Here is a 23277-nt window from a genome sequence, read left to right as displayed (position 1 = left end):
ATTTTCTATATTACTGTCTTGTCAATAAAACTGCAAGATGGAGCTTAGTAGGAACTTGCTGTTAAACGTGTGATACTACACATGCTGGACATCTGATGTTTCTTCTCCTAACACTAATATGGAAAACTTTCTGGGACTCCCCTTTTAAGATCAGTGTCAGTGGAAACAGATGAAGACAGAACCATAAGCAAGACCAATGACCCTGATGTGAAGAAGATGAGAAAACTCCACTGGGAAGTGACTGCTTCTATTGCCATGCTAAAAATGGCAATAAAAATAGAACTACACCTGCTTGAGACAAAGCTGCCTTTGGACACTCTGTGTAGCACTGAGCAGGTCACTAAGCTGCAGCTCAGGAAGAAGCACCAACAGTCTGGGATGTGTAAAAGCAAGCACTGTAAGGAGCACGCTTCCTGCATATAATAAAATATACTCTCACATGGCCAAATAGCAACAGGCATTGTCCTTTAGCATCAGGATGTTGTGGTGTATTAAAGTTTCTGAATGATGACATAGTAGTGACTTTCAGAAAGCCTCTGACAGCCCTCTAGAACCATTAGGCTTAATTCTGTTTGCAGTTATTTTAGTGTAAGTTCAAAAATACTGCACTGACTTCAAGGAGACCTAGTTTAGATTTACATCTCTGTAGCTGCCCCACTATTTCCTGTATTGTTTCCAGTTGCATGAAATCATCTGTGCATGTCCTCCAGGGCTGCTGGAACCCTCTGTCCTCCCCAGCACTACACATGATGCAATGAGCCTCTGACGAAGGAGGAGAGACGAGAAGTCCATGTAGGGAAGCAGATAATTTCCTTTTGAGCAATGAATGCAAAAATAGCAGCTAATAAAAAGCCTTCAAACTGTGCCTTCAAACTGTGACAATTCAATACACACACCTACGAGGATGCCTTGACAAGCTGGTTGACTTCTCAGTAACTCTTTCTTGTTTTCTTTAGTGCAGCCTCCTCCAAACACCCCCACATAGGTATTCAGCTCTGTAGTGACAGCTGAAACCTGCAGGTGTTTGCTGCTACTGCCCTTTCGGAACAGACAAACACTTGTTCCTCACTGTAAACATTTGCATGGTGGTGCTTGCCTGGCTAGTTATAGCCCAAATAATGATGAACCAGCCTTTTCTTTTTTTAGTCCATTGCTGTCATGCATTAATTCTCTTTGCAAACAGGCATTTGGTACTGGAAATAACTTAAGTGATATCATTCTCTGGTGGTTATTTTACTAGCATTATCTTTTAGCAAATGTTTCATATAAAGAGTCACTAGAAAACCATATTATGCAGTCGCCAGAAATACAGCACTCTACAATATTAAGTATTAGGCTCACATGTGAAGGAGGGACTGTGCCTAGCAGCCAAGAAGCTCTTTTCCATTTCACTACTCTAATACCAATGTTGTTTCACTGTCTTCAAAACCAATATTCTGTTTTTTTCAGAGTAACACAGGAGATCAGAATCGGGCTTCCTTGCCAAGGGCTGTAATATTCCCAGGGTCAAAATTGTTTCTTAAAGGGTTTTTGACCTTTTTATGTAGAAAGAAGGTCTGGAAACTGGGTATTTTTAAAGTTGGCATAGAATATCAAATTGTGTAATTCTTAGTTTCTCTGGAAGTTTTCCTTGGAGTCTAAGAAGCATAACAACTTCTCACATCTTAAATGAAAGTTGCATGGGTACGCTATGTTTCAAGAAGATATCCTTTCCCAAAATACTTATTTAACATTAACTAGAATTGATCAAGAAATAAAACACTAAGAAACAAAGACACAAAAATCTAGGAAACTTGCAAGTCTATCTCACTCCCTTGTCAGTTTACTTTTTGGTTCCACTATTCTGTTTCTTTAGTTCTTTACTCACCATCAACTTAGACAAGACCTGAATTTTAATTAAAAAATAAAAAATAAAAATAAAAAGCAGCCCCCAAAGAAGCTAAAAATAAATGAAAGACGACAGTCTCTCTCAACCACCAGAGGTACAAGATGTGCCAGCCACTCACTTAGAGACTGAAACCAAAAACTTCAGAAAAGAGGATGTTCTTCATTTGGAAGCCACAGAATATGAGAGTGGCCCAGGGCACTGTTTGACAATACAGTGACTGTATGCCAATATCACACAGGCTATGTGAGTCTAGGATGTACTGTGCAGTGCATTTTCATTAGAGGCAGGGAAGTATTTCTGGTCCAAGAAAAGGCAAAAACCTTATTTGGAAAATACTGCTCAGAGCTCTAGTGATGTCTGAAACGGAAAGAGACACTTAAACTGTTGTTTCACACACTGAAAGATGTAAGAGAAGGCTACTGGGAGAAGAAAAAAGAACCTTTTCTCCTGACAGTTTGCCTTGTTTAACCATCCAAAACAGTCCGGGAGGGGAAAGCATTACTTTTTCTAAATACATTTGACAAATTAAAGCTAGGAAGAGAGAATAATGCTCTCTGTTGGAGAATAATGTGATCAAGTGGGTGTACACTGGTCATGAACTAATTTTGACTACTTATTAAGATTTGCAGCCAGGACGAGTGAGAGGTTCTGGAGCAGCCTTCCAAGGAAGGCCCCATCATCAGGATCCTATTTATTTTCAATGTCCACCTTGGAAAATTAATGGGAGGGGCTGTATAATAATCAAGAGTGTTCTAGGAATTGGACATTCAAACTTCAGAGATAGAAGACTGCTGCTGTCCAATTTTGTACTATACGTGAGAGAGAGATCTGAAAACAAGGTTGTCGGCACTATGCAGGTTGGACCATATTTATGTGCAACTAACCTATTTCTTCAGGATTGGCATCGGTCTCCTGCATTTTTGTTTTACCTCTTGTTGCATGGTGTGGATCTGTGTTAAGCTCTGTTCCCCCACTGCTCTGAGGCACTGAGGACAGATGACATTCATAAACAGGATATTGAGCCAGATGTGCTCCAATGGTTGTTACTAGACCCCAGAAATGCCAGGCTGGTGTAGCTGGTTTGAGCACTCATAACATTATGCCAAACGGAACCATTACTTGCCAAAAGGTAATTCTGACTGAGACAGACTTACAGGGATTGTTGTCACCATCTGTTTTATGTAAGGGGTGATTGACTTTGGAAGACATCTCAGAAATTTTTGTCAGAAGATTTCTTTTTAGGGACCAAGGACAGCATTGATACCCTTGACATCTCTTCCTCTTTTCCCTTGGCAGATTGGAATTTTCATAAGATTTGGTGCTAAGGGTGTTAATGAGTATTGAGGTTTTCCATGTGACTTGAGGAGGTCTCAGGCTCTTGTCACTCCTCTTGCCCTTAACACCTAATGTATAGATTTCTGCAGTGGAGAAAGGCTTAGGCTAATTCGACTTTTAAACCTCTCTGTAGCTTTTGGACAAGTTGGGCCTAAAGATGAAAACTTTGCTAATAGCTCCAGGTTTCTGATAGCTCTTTCTATGGTTTGTACAAGCAGAGATATAGAGTCCTTATTTTCTCTACTGTTCCTTGCACTGTTGCATAAAGGCAAGTTAGTTATACAATAGCTAAACAGGGATTACACAACTTAGCTCCATAAATCTAAATCAGAAACAGAGTTTCTGTTCTGCACTGGGCAGACATAACGTGGAAGGGTGAACTTCTGGTCCTAATGAAGTTAATGACAAAGCTCTTACTTACTTCAGTGAGATCACAGTTTCATGCAAGTTCTTGGCTCAAGCTTGCAGCTGGCTGACCAGGCTGGATATTTAAAGCATATCCCTGTTAAGTTTTTCCAAGTACTGAGGTGAGATGACCTTCTTTTTTGTGTTTGTTTGTATATGATAAGAAAATGTAGAAAAGTATTTTAAGACCAAGTACTGAGCAGCAGCTGCAAACTTCAACTCTGAGCCTAAAAAGGTCCTGAAGTATTTTCTGAGTGCAAGGAAGTATACTAGCAATCTGGTCATTCCCATGCTTTAGTATCAGTACGTCAAGCCACTGAAGGCTGCTGATGAGTCACATTATTTGAGTATCAGAGGGAAAGAAGGGAAACTCTGACTTGTGAGTGTTGGGAGTCCAAGCAACAAAAAACAGACATCAACGTCAACAAAGCAAGTAAAAGTCCCTAATGAACCTGAGACCTAAACTCTGCAAATAAATAACGTCATGAAGTGATGCACTGTGCTACAAGGCCTGCAGTGCAGCAGTCACTGGAGCTTTTTGGCACATGGATGAAACTAATTATTTGACAGTTGCTTTAGTTTGACCTGAGGTGGATGGCAGTGCAGGAGAGGAAAAGGCATTGCAAATTCTTCGTGATCATCTGGGGTGACTTTTGAAAACTATTGCTGTTTCACTGTTAGCATGTATATCAGGACTCTCTCCACCCCCAAGATGTCTGATGAAAAAGGAAGGAAAAAAGAAGGGAGGAAGAAAAGAAGACGTTGTGTGTAACCAGAGCCACGCATGACATGCATTCTGAACCCAAGGGATATTTCTCCCTCTTTCTCCCTCAAAACTCTTTTAACTACTGAGCTGCTTCAATACAGAGTATCATTAACAATCTGACAGCAAACAAGTACTGGTGACCATCCTTATCTTACAGAAACAAACAATGAATAATCATCTTGGGCAAATCTAGCATCCTGACAAGGTGGTAGGATTTCAGTAAACAGACTCCAGTGCCTTAACAAACACAAATACCAAACACAAATACCAAACTGCAGAGCTTTTTGAAGCTGTATAAATCCTTCCAATGAACATCAGATAAAGTTGTCAAAGTTGGGGAAGAATTTCTTCTGTGCATACAATTAAGTCTGACCAGTTAAAAGAGACTTACCCTGCTATAAGCAATTAGTTATGGTGGGTCAGTGCCATCCCAGTGTCATCAATTAATTTCATTGCTTAGGCCTGCCATAGACATAATTGTTAAGGCAACATTCTGGAAAGTCATCATAGCCTTAGCCTTGACTATTTCACAGTCAGACTCTGGCTAGCCCATATATGGCCCAAGCTGTGCAGTCAAAAACCTCAAAGACTCAGCTGTGGCTTCCAGCTTTTAACAGTGTGAAATACAGTGGCAAGGCAGTCTGTGGCTCTGTCTCTCCTCTGTACCAGCTAAAAGACAGCTGGAACGTGCGGGGTTGGAGAAATGATCCTTTTAAATTTTCTCTCTGTTCAAAACAAATGACTACACAACTTGAGGTTTCATACATTTCCATCATACTGCAAACTTACTTCATCAATTTGGGTGGAACCATGATATTTATATTTTCATTCATCACCTCTGCCATATGTCTACATCTTTCTCCCTTCAACCACATTTGTGTCTTTTACTAATGCCTCTTTCCACTTTCCTTTTCCTTTTTCTTTTACATTGCTTAATGAACTGACTTATTCATTCCCTCTCTCACACCCATTACTGCATCCTCTTCAAACACTGTCCTTTTCTTCCTTTCCTTCTCCCCCTCTCTTCTCATTCCTTTATTTCTTCCTGGACCACACCGATCCTCCCTTGGCCTCAAAAGAATGATGTGAAGAAGGGAGGGGGGGACAGGAAGAAGAAGAAGAAGAAGAAGGAATAGGAAAGGAGAGAATCACTCTGAAGAAGAGGCAATGAGAAATGCAATGAATCACTTGCATGAGGTACTTTGAAAAGCACCCCATGACTGTCCAGGCTACCAGAACCTCCCCATGTCATGTTTCAGGCAGGACAAAATCCTGGTCTTGTTCTAAACTCCTCCTTCATTTGGTAAAAGCTTTGCTTGAGTGCTGATGCATAAAACTCAAGGATTAAAGCCAGAAGAACATGAGGAGGTAAGGTGCCACCAAAGCCACTACACCAATGTTTGCACCAAACCTCAGCTGTCCCCAGGAAGCCTGTATGATTACCTAGTTTCTACCCCTTTTGCCTGTAGTTTTTCTGCAGCAGGATTTTTTTTTTTTTTTCAAAAATTAGAACAAGACAAAGCATTTATTTTTCAAAAATGCTGTTCTTGTCAAGGTTTTTGCAAACACTTACTATTAAGCATGAACATTCATTCTTAATTCTAATGATGAACTGGTAAATAAATCCAGTCTCACTAAAATACATAACATAGATATGTCTCCAGTCCCAGCAAGTACTGTTCATTTGTCAGAAGCAAAATCAAGAAAGCCTTTGTTGCTCACTGGTGTCTTTGCGAACACAGAGTCAGTGATTACTATCCTATGTATTTTTCCAAGTTCTGAAATGAAGTCATGCTTGTTTTACATTGACCAAATAGCTTGAAGTGCCAAGTTTCCAAAATAACAAAATATAAGAGGAGTCTGGTTCATGTGTTTACAAATTACTAGGTTTGCCTTCTAAAATAAGATAAGAGGAACAAAGAACAGAGAAAGCTTATTTCTCAGCTGTTAAGAAAAACAATACACAACAAATAATTTTTGTGTGCACCCTCCTCTGCCCTGTCAGGCATCAGTTGGATGTAAAATCAATCTCTTTTCAGGCATCCGACAAACACTGGCACAGAGGTGACACTGTCATTTTATGGACACTGCAACCCAGTTAGGATGGATAAGGAAGAGTCCTTCATTTTACCTAAAAAGAAGTCACTGATAATAAGTGATGTGAGAGGCACATACAGAGAATGTGCTTTGAAGAGACTGAGTAGCTTATTTTACAAGATACATACAGTTCCAGCACCCACAAACTAACAGCTTGCCCATGGATTGCCTTCTGCAAGCCATAAAAACCTGATAGCTGCAGTTCCACTCATGAAGCTACACATGTGGTAATCAACTACCTGACTTGTCACGTAGTACAAAGACAGCATCAGTGATACTGATTAATGTACAGGGTCCTGTTAATCCTAGCAACTCTAGGAACCCTTTACAAACTTTACACATCATTATACCACAACTGAGCCTAGGGAATACAACCTGGGCCAGAATCTGAACATGCACCAAGGGCTACTCTTACCCACTACTTAGTTATCACCCTCACCAGAGTGATGCAAAACAGTTCTTCAACCATAAGCAGTAGAATTAAAGAATAGGCTTAAGGCAGGAGAAGCTTGCAGATAGCTTTAAATGAACTGAGAAGTTAATAATTTCTGAACTAGTCTTTCCATGAGCGAAATAGCTCATTCAGCACTGCTATCTGCTACTTACAGCTACTCAAATAAACTTTATAATGGAACATCATAAAATACCTAAAAGAAACAATTTCCACTTGTATGAGAAACATATGATAACATATTTCAATAACTCAGAAGTATTGGGCCAGATCTGATTACCCACTCTTCCTTCCCATCTGCTTCGTTTTCGTCTTCACTACAGCCAAACAACCATGTAAAATTTCTGCCTAGAAAGACCTTCCTATCTTTTACTATTAGAATTTAAAGTCATCGCACATAAACAGGACATGCCAATCTTATTCTGATTAATTTGCTCCAATTTTACTGAAATGTTGTAACCCAAAACCAGGATCTCCATATACCAGCCTCAAAATTACCCAACAGTGTAAAACCAGAATCTGTCACATCAGTGTGGTATGATTACTGAACCAGACCTCAGTTGTTAGCACTTACAGCAGTTCACTTACCCTATAGTAGTCCGTGCTGTACACATCTCTAGACATCCCAAAATCCCCAATCTTCACCAGTAGGTTCTCACCAACCAAGCAATTCCGGGTAGCAAGATCCCGATGCACAAAGTGCTGTGATGCCAGGTAAACCATACCAGCTGCAATTTGCTGGGCGATATGAAGCATCTGGGACTGTGTCAGCTCGGCTGGACGGTTGCCTTCTGCCATCAGTACTGCATCTGGACCATGTGCCCTGCATCAAAATATAAGCTGATTAAGTGACAGGCCACTTGCAAGCTACAGAGGTAAAAGGTATTAGTGAGACAAAAACCACAAAAGTGACTTACTCAATTAAAAGAAAAAAAAAAAAAAAGGTGGGGGCTATAGATTCATTGATGAAATAGAAATAATTTGTCTCTTGGCTTTTTTGACTTTCTGTTTTCCTTCCCTGTGTGAAAGACAGGTGGTTTGAAGAACATATTACAACAGGTACATATACTGCTCATGAAAATAAGGCAGCTGGATTCATAATACCCCCTATCCTAAATCACCACCTTTCTCCTGTCACATCCTGGTAACTCAAAGATACTGATATCAGCATTCCTATGTACACAATTTTATGATAAGCATTGCTATCCAATCCTTAGCCAACTAATAAGATCAGCTAACAATCATTCCTCATTCCTCATTCATATACCTTATAATATTTTGAAAAGGACTTTCTATCCATTCTACTCGTCTCGGTCTTCAGTAGCCTTTTTTATTTTATTCCTGCAAAGTAATCTCTCAAAGAGACTACCTCTGCCCTTCCCTCCTCAACTATTTTGGAAAAACACTCTACAACCAATTTTTGTTTTCTCTCAGAAGGTCTTCCTTCCTCCAAAGTAGAGTTTCAGAGAATCACCTTTCCAATCAATGAAGGTGAGGCCTTATTCATCCCTAAGGGAAGGGCACAGGAGTTTGGAAAAGAGTTGCAAATTAATCAAAATCTGTGAGATCAAATCTGACATTACTTATTAGAAATATGATATTAAAATTGCCCCAAGGGAAGAACTTCATGAGCAAAGTGACAGATGTGAGAAAGACATGAAAGAAGGTGTGTAGCATTGCTGGGATTGCAGCTGGTACCAAGTAAAGAAGTTAACTGCACTTTCTCTGCCACAGGATACAACCAAACATTCAACTGGTCTGGGTGAAGCGGGATGTACAGGAGGATATGAAACCTCCAACCAAGACTCAGAGGAAAATTCCTATTGAGAAGCACTGTACCTTTTCATTGCACTGATTTTTTTTTATTATCATTTTTTTTATTTTATATTTTTTTGGCTGCTCTTAGATATGAAGCCTCAAATCACTAAATTAAAGAATTCTTCTTTCACTGGCTTCCTTGAGGAGATTTGTATCTAATGAAACTTTTTTATTATTTTTAACACTCCACCCATCTTGCAGTTGTGGTGCTCCTCGGTGTCTGCAACAGCCAGTAATACTGACGGAGATTTCCTTGGGTTCACATTAGCCTCCACTGCCCAGAACAAGCATGAGGCAGGCATGGCTTTGAGGCTGTGGTCCTAGATCTGAAACAGCCTTTGGCTACACACAGACAGCGAGGCTCATCCTTAAATTTCGGATTTTTTCCCGTCAGCCTTTGGTGGCGCTGCAGGGTAAGAAATTTAGGCTTTTACAGACCACTTACAGCTAACCTCTGATCTGCAGCACAAGCTGCGGCAAATGTGAGAGGAATGACAAATTGGAGCTTAGGTTAAACAGCTTGTCCCGGCATAATCATTTTATGTTCTAAAGACCAGGGCTGATTAATAATTAAAAAAAAAAAAAAAAGAGAGAGAGAGAGAAAGAGAACACCTAATGGAGGAAATATACTGTCTGCTAAACTACCTTTCTCTACAACAATTCAAGTCAGAATTAGGAGGTAAGAAAAGGCCAAAAAAAAAAAAAAAAAACCAATAATCAAAGAATAAGTATTTCTTATTGTGACAATGAATCAGCTGCAAATCTGGCCTGTTCTAATGGAAATTCAGTGCTCTCAAAAAGTACTGGGACAGTGTATTTGGAAACCACAGTTTTCTCCTGATCCACGGCAGAGGTCCAAGCAGGCAAATGTAAATGCCCCAACACTGCCCTGACAATACACTTAAATCCTTTGCCAAAGAGACAGTCAGTCTGGGAAAAGTAGTGCTTACTCTGCAAACACTTCCCCTCCTTAGATGAGTTGTAAAGAACAACTCACGGGTTGAGATAAGGATAATTTAATTAAAGGAAAAATATAATAATAATTATTATTATTAAGGAAAGAGTATTATTAACTAAACAATTTAATTAAAGGGAAAAAAAGGGAAAGGGGAAAAGGGAGTGGGAAAGGGAAAAAAGAAAAAAAAACAAAAAACAAAACAAACAAAAAACAACAACAACAACAACAAACAAATAAAGGCTATGTGGAAGTGCAGAGGAAATAAATTACTCTCTAATTCTCACAAATGAGCAATGCTTGACCGTGTCCTTGAAGCAGGGCCTCAACACACATAGCCGGTGTTCGGGAGGAGGACCAATGTTTTCACAATGAGAGCCCACCACTCCTCTCTTCTTCCTGCTTCCACCTTTAATTGCTGAGTGTGCCATCATATGGTATGGAATATCCCTTTGGTTGGTTTAGGTCAGCTGCCCTGGTGATGCTTCTTTTCTCACTTTTTTGCCCACCCCCTAGGAATGTTAGAGAGAGTCCTGGTGCTGTGCCAGCACTGCTCAGCAGCAGACACAACACTGGTGTGATACCACTGCTGTTCTAGCTACAAGTGCAGAGCACAGCACTGTATGGGCTGCTGCAGGGAAAGTTAACATCCCAGCCAGACCAGTACACTACTTTACTGCCAAATTTCAATTTATAATGCACATTCCTGAACAGTTTTATGAATTAGACCCCAAAATGTAGTGCTTTCCACCACACCAAAGTTTCCATGATTCACTATTTTCTTGCCACAGATTAATGGCACTCTTTCCAAAACTCTCAGAGGAGGGAAGAGAAAAGGGGTTAGATTTCAGAAGCTTTTAGATGCCTACAGATAGCAATAGATATTGAGTGGGATCTTCCAAAATGCTACCAGAAAACCCTCAAGAAGACAATTCTTACTGTAAGCTTTATAACCAAACATTTCAGAATACCATAGCCAGGAATACACAGAACTATATTTCTTCAGTTTCCATTCCATTGGGGAAAAGTGTGAGGCTTAACGTAATGGTATTTCCAAATATACCAAGAAAACGAGCTCCACATCACAGTACACAAAATGAATGTGACACAGATTTGCACTTTCAGGTGTCTGCATTTTTAAGTGACAGGAGTTAATTTGGCATTAAGCACCAATAGGTGCCTACCTTCATTGCCCACTTCTAGCTCTCCAGCACAATACATTTTGGTGGATTTACCTGAGGAACTTGTTAAGATCTCCATGCTTCATGTACTCAAAGACCATGATGAGCGGATCGCCCTCAACGCAGACACCATAGAACTTGACAATGTGCTCGTGTTGCAGGTTAGTCAGCAGCTCTGCCTCACGGTGGAAGTCCTTGCGGGCATTGTCACTGGCATCCTTCAGTGTCTGGCAGAGGAAACAAGGATGTGAGGAAGGAGAGAAGTTCACAGAAGGTAGTGAACATGTGGGAAGGCATTGTAAGGGTAAGATAAGGACATTATACTGCATAAAGAATGGAAGAAATACATTTTTAGTAACTCTTTTAGAAATGCAGATGCGATGTTTAAGTGCAATTTAGTAAAGGCAATAGAATTGTTGTTCCCCTGCCCCATGTCACAGTATAATACCCACCAAATAATTTTTATTATAAGAGGATGTAGAAATACTCATGATCTTGATGTTTCAAGTGTTTCCCAAAACACAGAACAAAAAATCTGATCTTATCCAAAAAAACATACTAGTACACAACTGGTTTGTATCCTTTAGCTTGTAACTCAGGTAAACCCCTGCTATCCCGTTGGTATTTACCTCTGCTTTAAGTTCCCTAAAATAAAGCTTTGCTTGCTTAAAATACTTAGTGGAACATAGATGCATTTCTTATGTATTACTGATGTAATTACTGCTGATGTTGGTCCCTGTGGTGCAGTATACATTCAGTAGATTTGTAGAAGGGCAGATCCTTGGAACAGACCTTACAACCTAAGACTTCAGTCAGAAACTCCTTTGAAATAAAGTAAATTTACTTGCATGACTAAGATTAAGAAATGTGTAAGTAACTGAATTATCAATCCCAAATTGATAGACAGAGAGTAAGTAGATGCAGGTCAGAATCTTGGGGTGGCAGTTTTTATTTTCCCACTTCTTATTTATATAGATCTAAAATCCTGCTCATTTTCATTTTGTAGGAAATATATCAATGTTGGATCAAACAGGAGGCTTGAACTTTGTATAATGAAATAGTACTAATTTACCTGCCACTCATAAGCAGTTTCAGATCTCTTCTTAACTACAGTTCATGAGCAAGGAAACACTTTCATGCATGAAACCAAAAGCAAATTCTGACACCAATTAAGTGAGAAATAATAATAATTGACAATAAACCACTACTGTGCTCTACCTTCAAAAGGTACAATGGTGGTACTGTATTAATTGAAAAAACATTTTTAAAACAGTAAGAGAATGATAGCAGGTTAACAATGTTCACAAGTTATTAATCACAGAAACTGACAGCTGGGCTTTGTACCTTTGTATTTTAACTACCATTAGACTTAAAACAAAAGACAGTAAGACTCAAAACTAACATCGTTGCTTTAACTTAGGATGTTTTTTTCCTGGCTATTTTCTACTCTGAATTCATGTAGACACCATGGGACCAACCACGCTCATCAGAGCAGACACAGAACAAGTTGATACAGTGCAATCATTCTGCCAACAAACCCAGTTTCTAGCTGTAATAATTATGGTTTGTTCAGGTTTTTTTTTTAAACAGAGAGAATTCAGTCCACTTTACTAGTATGATACCTATGCTTCTGTGAATGAGGGACTAGGGACTAAAAGACGACTGTCAGAGAAAATGCTTTCTTCACTTATGAAACGGCAGACATGGACCTTAAAAATTAACAGCTGGGGTGAAAAGAAGCAGGGCTGAGTGAATAGCCATTTATCAGATACAGGGGCTTTTCCCTGTAGATTTCAGGCTCTGTGGATACCAGAGGCAATAGAAACTTGTTGTGCCACAACGACACTTCCCTGAGGAAGCCCTTTACGAATCTCATGTGTCTTCAGGTGCAGAACCCTTCTTTCACATGTTTTATCAATAATGATGCAACAAGGATTTTACAAACCTTCATAAGCTGTGACATATTAATATACACAGCCATATCATCTAAGGTAAATATCAAATCAGCTCTCCACCTATGGTCCCAAGCAAATCACATCTGAATCAAGCAAGGACTGGAACTGAAATATCTTCCAGTGCATCCAGGCTCTGCAGTGATGCCTTAACATGATGCAGGCACCAACTCACAGTCCAATCTATACTATATAAAGAAATCACCTGGAACAATTTTGTTGTCAATTGAGTCTCCTCTGTTGGCTTCATGTATAAAGCAATTGGACTGTAATTCTTCTCAGCAAGAGAATTAGAAAACAATTCATATAAAAACATTTTTATATAATAGCAACCCAGGAAAAAAAATATAGTCAGAAGCACGGGCTCATACTCTTTCCAACATGCTCTTTCCCTGGAAAGACAGTAAAAATGCTGACAGCTCTGCCCTGTGATGATGGCTTATTGTATATTTCAGGAGAAGCTTTTTATCTCACAGAAACAGCAAAATTATCATATGACAGAGCAGTTGCCATGGCAATTACGCATTTTCTGTCAAACAGCAAAATGCAAAAAGGTCTAAAACCCTGGCAAAACTCAAAAAGGGTTTCTATTACCAAGGGCAACCTTAAGTTCTGTAACCCACCATTGTTGCAACCTTCACTCCTCTAATTTTCATTATTTCATGCAGGACACAGCATAGACCCAATGCATGAGAGATAGCCGACACAGGCAAGGAGGAGATTGGAAAATGAAAAAATTAATAACCACGTAACATTTACATAGAAACGACAGGGAGTAATGCATTTAACTTGTTTTCAGTGTAAGGGAAAAAATAAAAACAAAATAAAACCACAAGAGCACAAGACGGGGAAAAGAACATACTCATTTTTATCAATACTGACAGGTAAGTCACAGCTCTGCATGCAAAGTACTGTCACCAATCCCAAGCAGGATCTGATATACAACCACAAGAACTTTCCAACTAGTAGGCCACTTGGCCAGTAGCTAAGGAGGAGGGGACATGCTCCCTTGGGCAACAGAAGCACTTCCTGGCTGGTAGAGGAGCTCCTCATCTGCAGAGTTCAGCCCTGTGACAGGTGGACTGCCACCCCTTGTTTAATCTCTTCATCAAGACCTTGCCCAGGTATCCATGTAGAATCTGGACCCTGCAAACTTGCACTGCATAGCAAGTGCAAGCCACCAGCTTTTTAATCCACCCTGACGCCACAGAGCTGTAACCCCAGCAGCAGGGGGATCTGGCTCTCACTAGCACCAGTATGACATGGTAATGAAACTCTCCTGACAGCCTTCCTTTACACTCTTTCAGCTTACTGCTCCCCAGCACCACATAACACCTGAGAGCTGGAGAAGAGTTGGAAAGCTTTGGTTCTCCTCTGCAGTGCCATGGAAACGTTTGTCACCTAGTACATGCATCAGTCTGCTATACAAACACAACCCTGGAGAAAGCAGTACGGGGTGAATCCTGCCTTTCCCAGGGCAGCAAAAGGCAGCTGCTAACTTGTGTTCTGCAGGTCATCCTCACCTCCAGCTCCCAGCTCCAGACAGTTTAAACAAGGTCAAAACTCTGACTGGGAAACCAGCCCTACGAGTAGACAGTGCAGGAATACTGGCCCTGAGTCCAGGCCTGAACAACCACTGTGGCACAGCAAAAACAGCCAACAGGGAAATTAGAACCTTTCTTTTCCCCACCCTCTGTTCTCTAGAACTGTTTGCAGCACATTTTGTACTGATCTGATTTGAAAACTCACCCAGGGTGGGGGGAATCCCATGCCCAGTCTGACCTGTGGTTAAACTCCATGCTTGCAGGTTTTGATCCACAGTAAGCATTTCTGAACACTCAGTGTTCTCCCAAAAGGTCCCAATAGTCAAATTTAAACAGACTATCCTACTCCTCTTCCAGTGAGGAAAAGCATAAGCATTTGGGGTTGTTTATGCTAAGCCTGCTTTTGTATCTTCCCAGATTTATCTGGAACTCTTATCTCCCATGCAGTTAGCAGCAGCATCAAGGTCTCAGATATCATCAGCCTGCTGGTGAGGAAAAGGATGGATGTTGAATCAGACATGGAGATGTTTCGGCCAATGTTTTAGCACACTTGCACAAGGCCACACAGTTGCATAGCAGTCCGCAAGCAAGGAGACCAGCCGTTGTCCTGAGGTCTGCAGGTCGATGAGGCCATGCTTCCTTGCTGCCCCAGTACCCCTGGCACTTCCTCACTTCATACCAAACAGACGCTCCCACTGGGCTCACTGGATCTTTTTCACTGAGACAATTTTGCTGTGGATTTGCTGAGGGGGGTGGAGGTGGTGGTGGTGGTGAAGCACTGTAAAACCTTTGCTGTTAGCCAGGAAAAGCAAACCTTGGCTGCTGGCATCCAGGTCTGCTCCTTGAAGAACAAAAAACACTTTCAATGCCAAACCCCGTGGTAAATGTTGGGGCCTGGACACAGTCCAGTTCACCAAAATATTTCTCTTAAAGATGTGACTTTGGTCACTATCTAAGAACCAATATAAGAAACCTAAAATGGGCATAATCTGTCCACAGAGGTTTTTCTTGTCATGGTTATCTGTGCAATAGTTTTTGATGCTAGGAAGAATTGATTTGGTAAAATAATAATAATAATAATAATAATAATAATAATACCAATGCAGAAAACTGACAGATTTATCACCTAAACCCATGGAGATACCTCTCCTTATGAAGGCTGAATACTCTTGTGAATTACACTAACAAAGTGCAGCAGAGAGAGAGTGCAGTACAGCATTTAACAGCAGAAGTGCTAGGCTCAATTTGGTCAGGACTTTCAAAGGCAGCGAGTGAATGGAGAGACTTTTATTTTGCTATCAAGCACTTCTCTGAAGTGATAGAGAAATGGAAGTTTCCACTCTAGGTTCACCAAAATACAATAGAAAATTCATTCAGTTCTAGTTTTGTCATCTCGTCTTATGCTTTCTCCCATCTATGATATGTCCCTTCCAGGCTTCATTTCTCCTCACCAGTCAACATGACAGAACAACTCCAACTATCAAAAAGCTTGTAACTTTGACAAACACACACACAAAAATGCTATTTTTGATGGAGCAAGATGGCAGTCTACAAATTCATCTTCCTTTCATGTTCTTACTACCAGATCCAAAACTCTGTGCCTTGTTTCCATTTTCAAAAAGATGATCTACTTGGTTTCTTTTACTGTACAGCTTGATCCAAAACATACACATGGTTGACTAATTGTGGCTGGTCAGACAAGATTATTTTCTGATCCCTAAATACAGCCCGAATTCTAAATGTGTATTCACCCTGCATTTAATGAGATACCTCAAATGTTGAACACCTTGTTCAGCTTTCAGCAGAACAACAGATGGAGATAGGAGATTGTTGCCAGGGAGACTTTGCAAGCTCTTTGAGTGTAGTTTAACTGATAATGTCTTCTAGTGTACATCCATAGCTGATGGTGATGACCAACCCTTAGGCCTTCCATTTTGGGGGACTAAAAGATTTGCTACTATGAAGCATGTTCAGTGTACAAACCCCAAGACCACACTGGATATTTCCCTTCTACTTTGGACTGTGTTTTGGAATGGTTGACTGGAGCTGTACAATCAAGAATCACTCCTCCAGCTCTGAAATATCATGACTTCTGGATTTCCATATAGACAATATTTAACAGCACATGAAAATATTATCCACAATTTTGTTATTAATATAGTGGCCAGGAACGTTATGACCATTAACTACAGATAATTTCTTTGGCTGATTAAGAGAATCACACAATCATGAAAAAAAAAAAAAAAAGACTTCTTTGACTGGCAGTTACATGCATAACCTATGCACTTAGCTGGTTATAGATTATTTTGTTAGACACACAAATATAAGTCACATGCATTTTTAATGGCCTCGGCTTTATTTTTCATTAGTCATATTTTAAATAGGTCAGAAAACATTTTAGCCCTTTGTAACACTGTTTTCTCCCTTTTTTCTTATGAAATTCAGCTCTCATTTTATAATCCACAGCAAGCTCACGTATCACATTCTTTTAACACCTCATTAGCCTTGTGAACCTTCCACACGATCATTTACAAATAAAATATCATTAGTTACAACTACGTATTAATGATTGAAACCCTAGACTCTTTTACCTTCACTGCCACCAAGATCTTGTCCTGCTCAGGACAGAGGTTGTAGCATTCTGCCAGAAAGACTTTCCCAAAGGCTCCTTCACCAAGTTCTCTCTTAAGAACAATATTGTGGCGCTTGATGTGCTGAACAACTGCAAAGAAAAGACAAAACAGAAGAAAAAGTGAGCTGCAAGGCCTGGATGGGACAGGGTCCATGCTTCCAGCCACTTGGAGATGGGTTTGCCTGTAGAACACGGTGCGTATGGTAAAAAGAATCAAAGCGCCCATATGTGTTTCATTAATGCCTTTCCCCCCCCCCCCAATATAAATTATAAATATATTTATGTTTGGAGAGCAGTCCATTTGCTGTATAAGAAGACATGGAATTAAGAATCACCTGGGAAAAGGCTATCTATCATCATATTTTGACGACTGCTGTAGAGCGTACTTAAAAATGAATGCTGTTGCAATTTAAGGGGAAAAAAAAAAAAAAAGAAAGAAAGAGAATAAGAAAACATGAGCAACCTTTCTCATGTAACTTCTATTTTTGTACCTCTAACAATAGCTGAACTGTCTTGTCCAGAGACAAAAATGTTTTGAAGAAAAAGTTTTAAAATTAACCTAATCCAGGAAAACAAAATATGCCCTCTTTCAACTAAATTCAACTTGCTCTCTAGTTTCCTTATCACTTGTTCATCTGCTTTCCCTCTGTTAGCTGTATTTCAGTTACCTTAAGATAGAAATTTCATTCTTACAAACATGATTTACAATATTGCTCTGAAGTAAAAGAAATAAAAGATGGACAAAGGTTTTAGTCAGTGTCATGGACAGAGACTTAGCTGAATTGCTGCCCAGAAGCAATTGATTCAGACATTAAAATCCTTGAGCATTTTTGTTCATCTCATTTTATGTTCTTCTTTCAGTTCAAGCTTCCATTAAAAGATTTAATATTTAAAAGACTATACCAAATTTTGTACAATACACCATCAATTTGCAATGTTCTACCTAAATAAAGCAGCTGCAAAGTCAGTTTAACTGGCCAACTCAATAGGGTAGACTGCTTGTGTTGCTGAAATTGTACAAAACAGCCAGTATCTACTGGCACATTTAACCTAAGAGCATTTAGCTGCTTTTGCAAACACTGAAATTCAATCCTGCTCAGACAGAGCCTATTTGCAACTTAAATCTGAAATGCAATGGGCTAAATAGCGGTGCATAGGCATCAGGCTGCCTTCTGCCAAGATACAAATCTCCACTGGACCACTTAACTGCAGACACCAGGGTTGAACCCTGTCAACAATCCGGGATATATTCAAACAAAGCCCACCCCCTGGCCCCATGCTTGGCCACATGCTTGGTCCAAACCGAGTGACAATTAACTTAGAAACGACCTTACCCCCATTACTAAAGGGTGGAAAATGGAGTCCTGCTAACATCAGTAGTGGGAGGAAAGCTTGTCCCCACTGCTATCAGCAGCATTTGGAGAGTGGGCCCACAGTCTGTGAGAGGGAAATCCCCACATCCCACACCCACAGCTGTGGAGGATATAAGCACGTGTTACAGCAGTGGCCACACATGAGAGGAGCCTGAAGCTGCTCCAGCCATGGTGCTGGAGCAGTTCAACAATTGCTTAGCTCCCTCCCCACCCCCAGGCCCCTTGTGCCTGCCTGGGGAGTGCAAGGCCCTTGGGCAGCCATGCTTATGCCTGGCTGCTGCGAGGGGATCCAGTCACCATGAGACCACGCCTGCTGAGCCTGAGGTGGTGGTGGCCTGGATGTTGTGTGGGACTGGGAGCAGAGACATTCAGCTCCATGATACCAGCGTCATCACCCTAAAATGCTCACAAACCCCATCAGCTTTTGTAGCAGAGAACAGGGCTGAAGTCCTGCTCTATTGGAATCAGCAAACCACATGTCTGCAGGGGGGGGTCTTTCACTTTGCTCTCATTGCTGCTACCAGAGACGTCGTCCTGACTACAGCTTGATTGGGTCCTCTCCACTCTGAACACCAACCACTATTGATGTGTGCCCTGGAAGTAAGAAGACTTTTTACCAAGTTCCTGGAGGATTTCACAAACAATGCAGTAAAAATAAATAAGACATGTATCAAGTATTTCCCTGTAGTATACTTACATCTGCTGCTACATGCTCTGATATAAATCAAGCATTTGAATAAACAGCCTGTCCCATACCAAACTGTCAAAAGCAGAACACTGCAAGCCACAGAAGAGCTCTGCACAGAGTGTATTTGCAACTTGTTATGTTCAATCCATCCCTGTTACCTTTCTAAGCTGAGCAGAGTTGCTAAACAAATAAAAAATGACAGTAAATGTGACTAAATACATTCAGATTAAATACAAGAACAATGTAAGTAAATCAAACACATATGATGTGACAGAAATATGAGCTAAGGAAAAAATCTGTTTAGCACAATCAGGGCCCCTGCCACACTGACACCATATTCAGTAGGAGGAGATTTCAGCAGGAGATACATGGAAAAATGCAAGTCAAAGTCTGCTTTCAGTTAATATCAGGATAAAGCCAATTAACTCTATAGAAGTCCAAGAGATTATCCTGGATTTGCATTGAAGAAACAAAGCAGAATTTGGCCAAAGAGGTGGCATAACTGAATTACCAAAGAAGTGGTCTCATAACATTGTCTCTCAGGCAAAGATATACACAAACATTCAAAGGGTGGTTATGTATTTTCCTCCTTTTGACTCTAAATGGTGATTGCCCTTGAGCTGCCATTTGTGCTTTTAAGAGCACGTCATCCCTGGTTTAAAAGATCTTGTTTGATTACTGTAAAAAATATGTTACATTAAGCTAAGAGCTAAGTCAAGTTGAAACACTTAAGAGAAAAATGAAACCTAAAATATGAAGTGAGACCAAGCAAACTAAACAAGGGTAAATGCTGAATAGAGGCTGTGGTGTTAAATAATATCCATAAAAAAAACCCTGCCCATAGAAGCACAGGGCTCTCCTGGATGACTGCAGGGAACAGGCTGGCAACAAGAAAGAGGACTGCACAAAAGGATTTTCTTCTCATCTTGTGATCCCAGAGGCCTTCCACCAAGACAGCCGGTCTGACAGTATTTCATACACTAACAAACAGCATGTCACATTGTCAGTAATGCATTGAGGCCTTATCCTGTAAACACTATCTGCAGGCATGAGATTTCACTACTAGGTAACCTGCCTTTGATGGTGAGGCTGAACAAAGAGGATCAAAGCACATTCTGGAATGGGTTCCAAGAAAAATGGACAGCTCAGGATCACCTCACCACATTCAATTCACTGAGCTGGATGTTACTGATTTCAGGCATGGACAGCAAGACACTCAGAAGCACAAGTTATTAAAGAGTTTCTGCACATAATTAAAAAATGAAATGCTGTGACAGAGTAAAAGTGTTTTCCCCTTGGTCACAAAAAATAGGTCTGAACATTTTACCACTACATGTGACCATTACACCAGATAGTAAGATACTAACTAAGATAACCTTCTGCACAGCATGGAGCATAATACTGACTTAACTGACTTGTGCTTGGCAGGAAAATACCTCCTGAAAGGAACTGTGTCAGTCTTTATTTGGAAGTCTGAGCTATTCACTTGCCCTAAATGTGTAATCATTTTGCTAATAAAAATGTAGGCTTTATTCTCTTTTAATTTTTAGCTTGTCTGGCTTGCATCTATCTTCCTTGGGTTTTAGTAGATTTCCTCTGCTAGCTCGAGCACCCTTTCAAGGTCTGGTGCAAAATACAAATAATCAACATCATTCTTGCTATTGGTAAAGCAAAGTTATGGAAGCCCGTTGCAGGTAAGCATCTTGTCTAGTTTGCCAGTCACTTTTTGTGGCTCTTCCATGGAAAAATATTCAATATCCTTTTTAAAATGTAGTTGTTTCCAGTTGTTTTTCACAACTGCAAGTCACACCACTCTCCACCAGTTGTGATACAAGCATAGAATCAGCTCCCTATACCCCTGCACATCCAAAGATCACACTAGTCCTTTTACAGCTAGTTTTACTAAAGAGCACAAAATTTACATACATACACATGAACATGTGGCATGAGTGAGTGTCTTACTGGGTGAACACCTCACCCAATTACAGTATTACAAATGCTGCAAGTTTCAGATATGTTCTCACATACCTTATGAAAACAACAGAGAACAGGAGAGATCACTGTACTTACAGAGAGACAGGGACTTGCTGTCTGATGGACAGTAAGAGCCACAGCAATCAAGCTCCATACTTACTACTCACTGAACTGCCAACACTAGAAGACTCTGTTGTGTTGCATACTCACTTACATTATCTGCTAAGTCTCCTTTCCAGGATACTGTTCAAAATTTTGCTAGTGGTACACATGCGAAAGATTCTGATGAAATGTGTTTTACCAGGAGTCTAGAGAAGAGAATGAGGATCTTCAAGATGTCAAATAACCCGACAAGGTAATATTATAGACAAATTTACAGTTGCATAAGAAAAAAGCAGCAGCAGATAAGACTCAGCTTATGATGTGACATGAGTTGTCACAGAAAGACATTTTGCAAAGTTTCTTCATTATCTTCCATCATTTCTCTTGCGATCACTAAGACTCAGCTATTTCTAAGATCTTGCTAGAAAAAACAGGTGTAAATGGCTGAGTGATTGCTCAGATAGTATACCAAATTTGTACAGCATTTGTCATTCACATAAAAAGTAGGGTGGAATTTCAGAAAGAATCACATAGCAGGAGGATACAAAATCACTACAAACAGCAGACAGCAAGTCTAGCCCAATGACCTTCAAATTCTGCAGCAGAAGCAGCAGCTCTACAGTCCTGCATGCTATTGGAAGAGTAGAAATCCTGGCACACTAAGATATCCACTCTCTAACATGGCAATAATATGGCAGCAACAAAACCCACCAACTTTATCTAAATAAATAAATTGCACAACATTAACAGAACTTGCTTGTCAGAGTTGCCTCAATGCAGAAATAGGTCAGCTCAGTTCTGAGAGTATATTTATGATTATCTGATGTGTTCATCCCATACAACATTTATTATTTATTATTCTATATAAATTTTTGTGTAGTGATACTGTTTAATTTTTACCATAGAGCAGCAACAAAACCTCATGCAAGACTGGTGCCCAGTTCTTGTAGGTGCACATAAGGAAGCAGTCCTTTTTCAGGTATATAGTGCACACTTGAGACACTTCTTTAATTGGATTAAAGTAAGCCAACAGAAAACCTGCTTCTCAGGAACTCTACTCCAAATCAGAGGTGCTGGTACAGGATATAGAGGCCAGAACACAAAGGGTTCACAAAAGAACTACTAGGCCAGAGAGACACTCAGGCCTTTTCACGTTACCAGTGTAAGTATGGCTTCAGAATCAGTTTGAGTGGCAATCAGTGACATCTCTCATTTTTCACGGGCATCAGACCACAAGGAGCCCTGAGGGAGATGTTTAATGGGCAAACTGAATAAGGCACCTCCATGGGCTTAGGTCTTCCTGAAACAAGAACTGGAAGTGTTTTATGAAAAATAAGCACTCACCAGAATGGCATAATTCCCAGGGACTTCCCAGCTGTCAAGAGCTACATCTGGTGATAAACCTGATAAATCCGTGACTTCCGTAGCTTTGCCTTTCAGTTACTTTATTTACAACTTAAATCCTCAAAGGATCTCTACTTTAAACTCCAGAGCTTCCATTGTCTTGGCGGGGAATTAGGTCTCCCTTTGTGATACAGTACTGCAGCTCCTGGGAAGGTGCCCTGGCAACAGTCCTTCCCAGGGCAGCTGGGGCACCACAGATCTTGTGCACTGTACAGTCACTTTGCTGCAACTGACATGGCCCTTCTCTGGCTGAAACTCAATGGTTTGCTGGCTTTTGTGGGTTTATATATGATTTCTGGTCAAGATCTTATTTTCTTGTTTGGCCAAGGTCTTCTCAGTGTCCTACAGATAGGCATATTGCCACTCTCAATTACATCCTTATAATCAAACAAAAGCTACTTCATAATAAGTTATAATAACAATGCTAACATTGTTTTAAATACATGAGTTTTATGAGCTAAATTCACCCTACAGGAAAACAAGAATTATGAAGTTGAATGAATTTTTCCAGGCATGAATTTTATCTTACACACACAAACAAGGCCTTCAAGCCTTAGTAATCTGAAAGTGTTTTTGATTTCAATTATAAATATGTCCTAAATATGGACTTGTTCTGTAATCTGCTAAAAAAAATTGGGGATATATCAGAATAATTTAAAGCTGAATTTAGCTGACTACAATCAAAGTAGACAGTAGATTTTATTCACTTTGT

At 40.1% G+C, this 23277-nt stretch overlaps 1 protein-coding gene across 2 annotated transcripts in view; it reads right to left on the bottom strand.

Moving 5' to 3' along the window:
• Positions 1–23277, bottom strand: part of NTRK2 (neurotrophic receptor tyrosine kinase 2) — a 200128-nt gene that overhangs the window by 32666 nt on the left and 144185 nt on the right. For both annotated transcript variants that reach the window (XM_082783494.1, XM_082783495.1), the window contains 3 exons: positions 16984–17114; positions 10951–11123; positions 7531–7765 (listed from right to left, as the gene is read on the bottom strand). In XM_082783494.1, coding sequence (XP_082639620.1) covers positions 7531–7765; positions 10951–11123; positions 16984–17114 — 539 coding nt within the window. The remainder of the gene's footprint in view (positions 1–7530; positions 7766–10950; positions 11124–16983; positions 17115–23277) is intronic.

The sequence above is a fragment of the Aythya marila genome, assembly GCF_965140915.1.
Source record: "Aythya marila genome assembly, chromosome: Z".
In the NCBI taxonomy this organism is placed as follows: Eukaryota; Metazoa; Chordata; class Aves; order Anseriformes; family Anatidae; genus Aythya; species Aythya marila.
The sequence above is the reverse complement of the archived record's forward strand: the minus strand, read 5'-3'. Positions and strand labels throughout refer to the sequence as shown.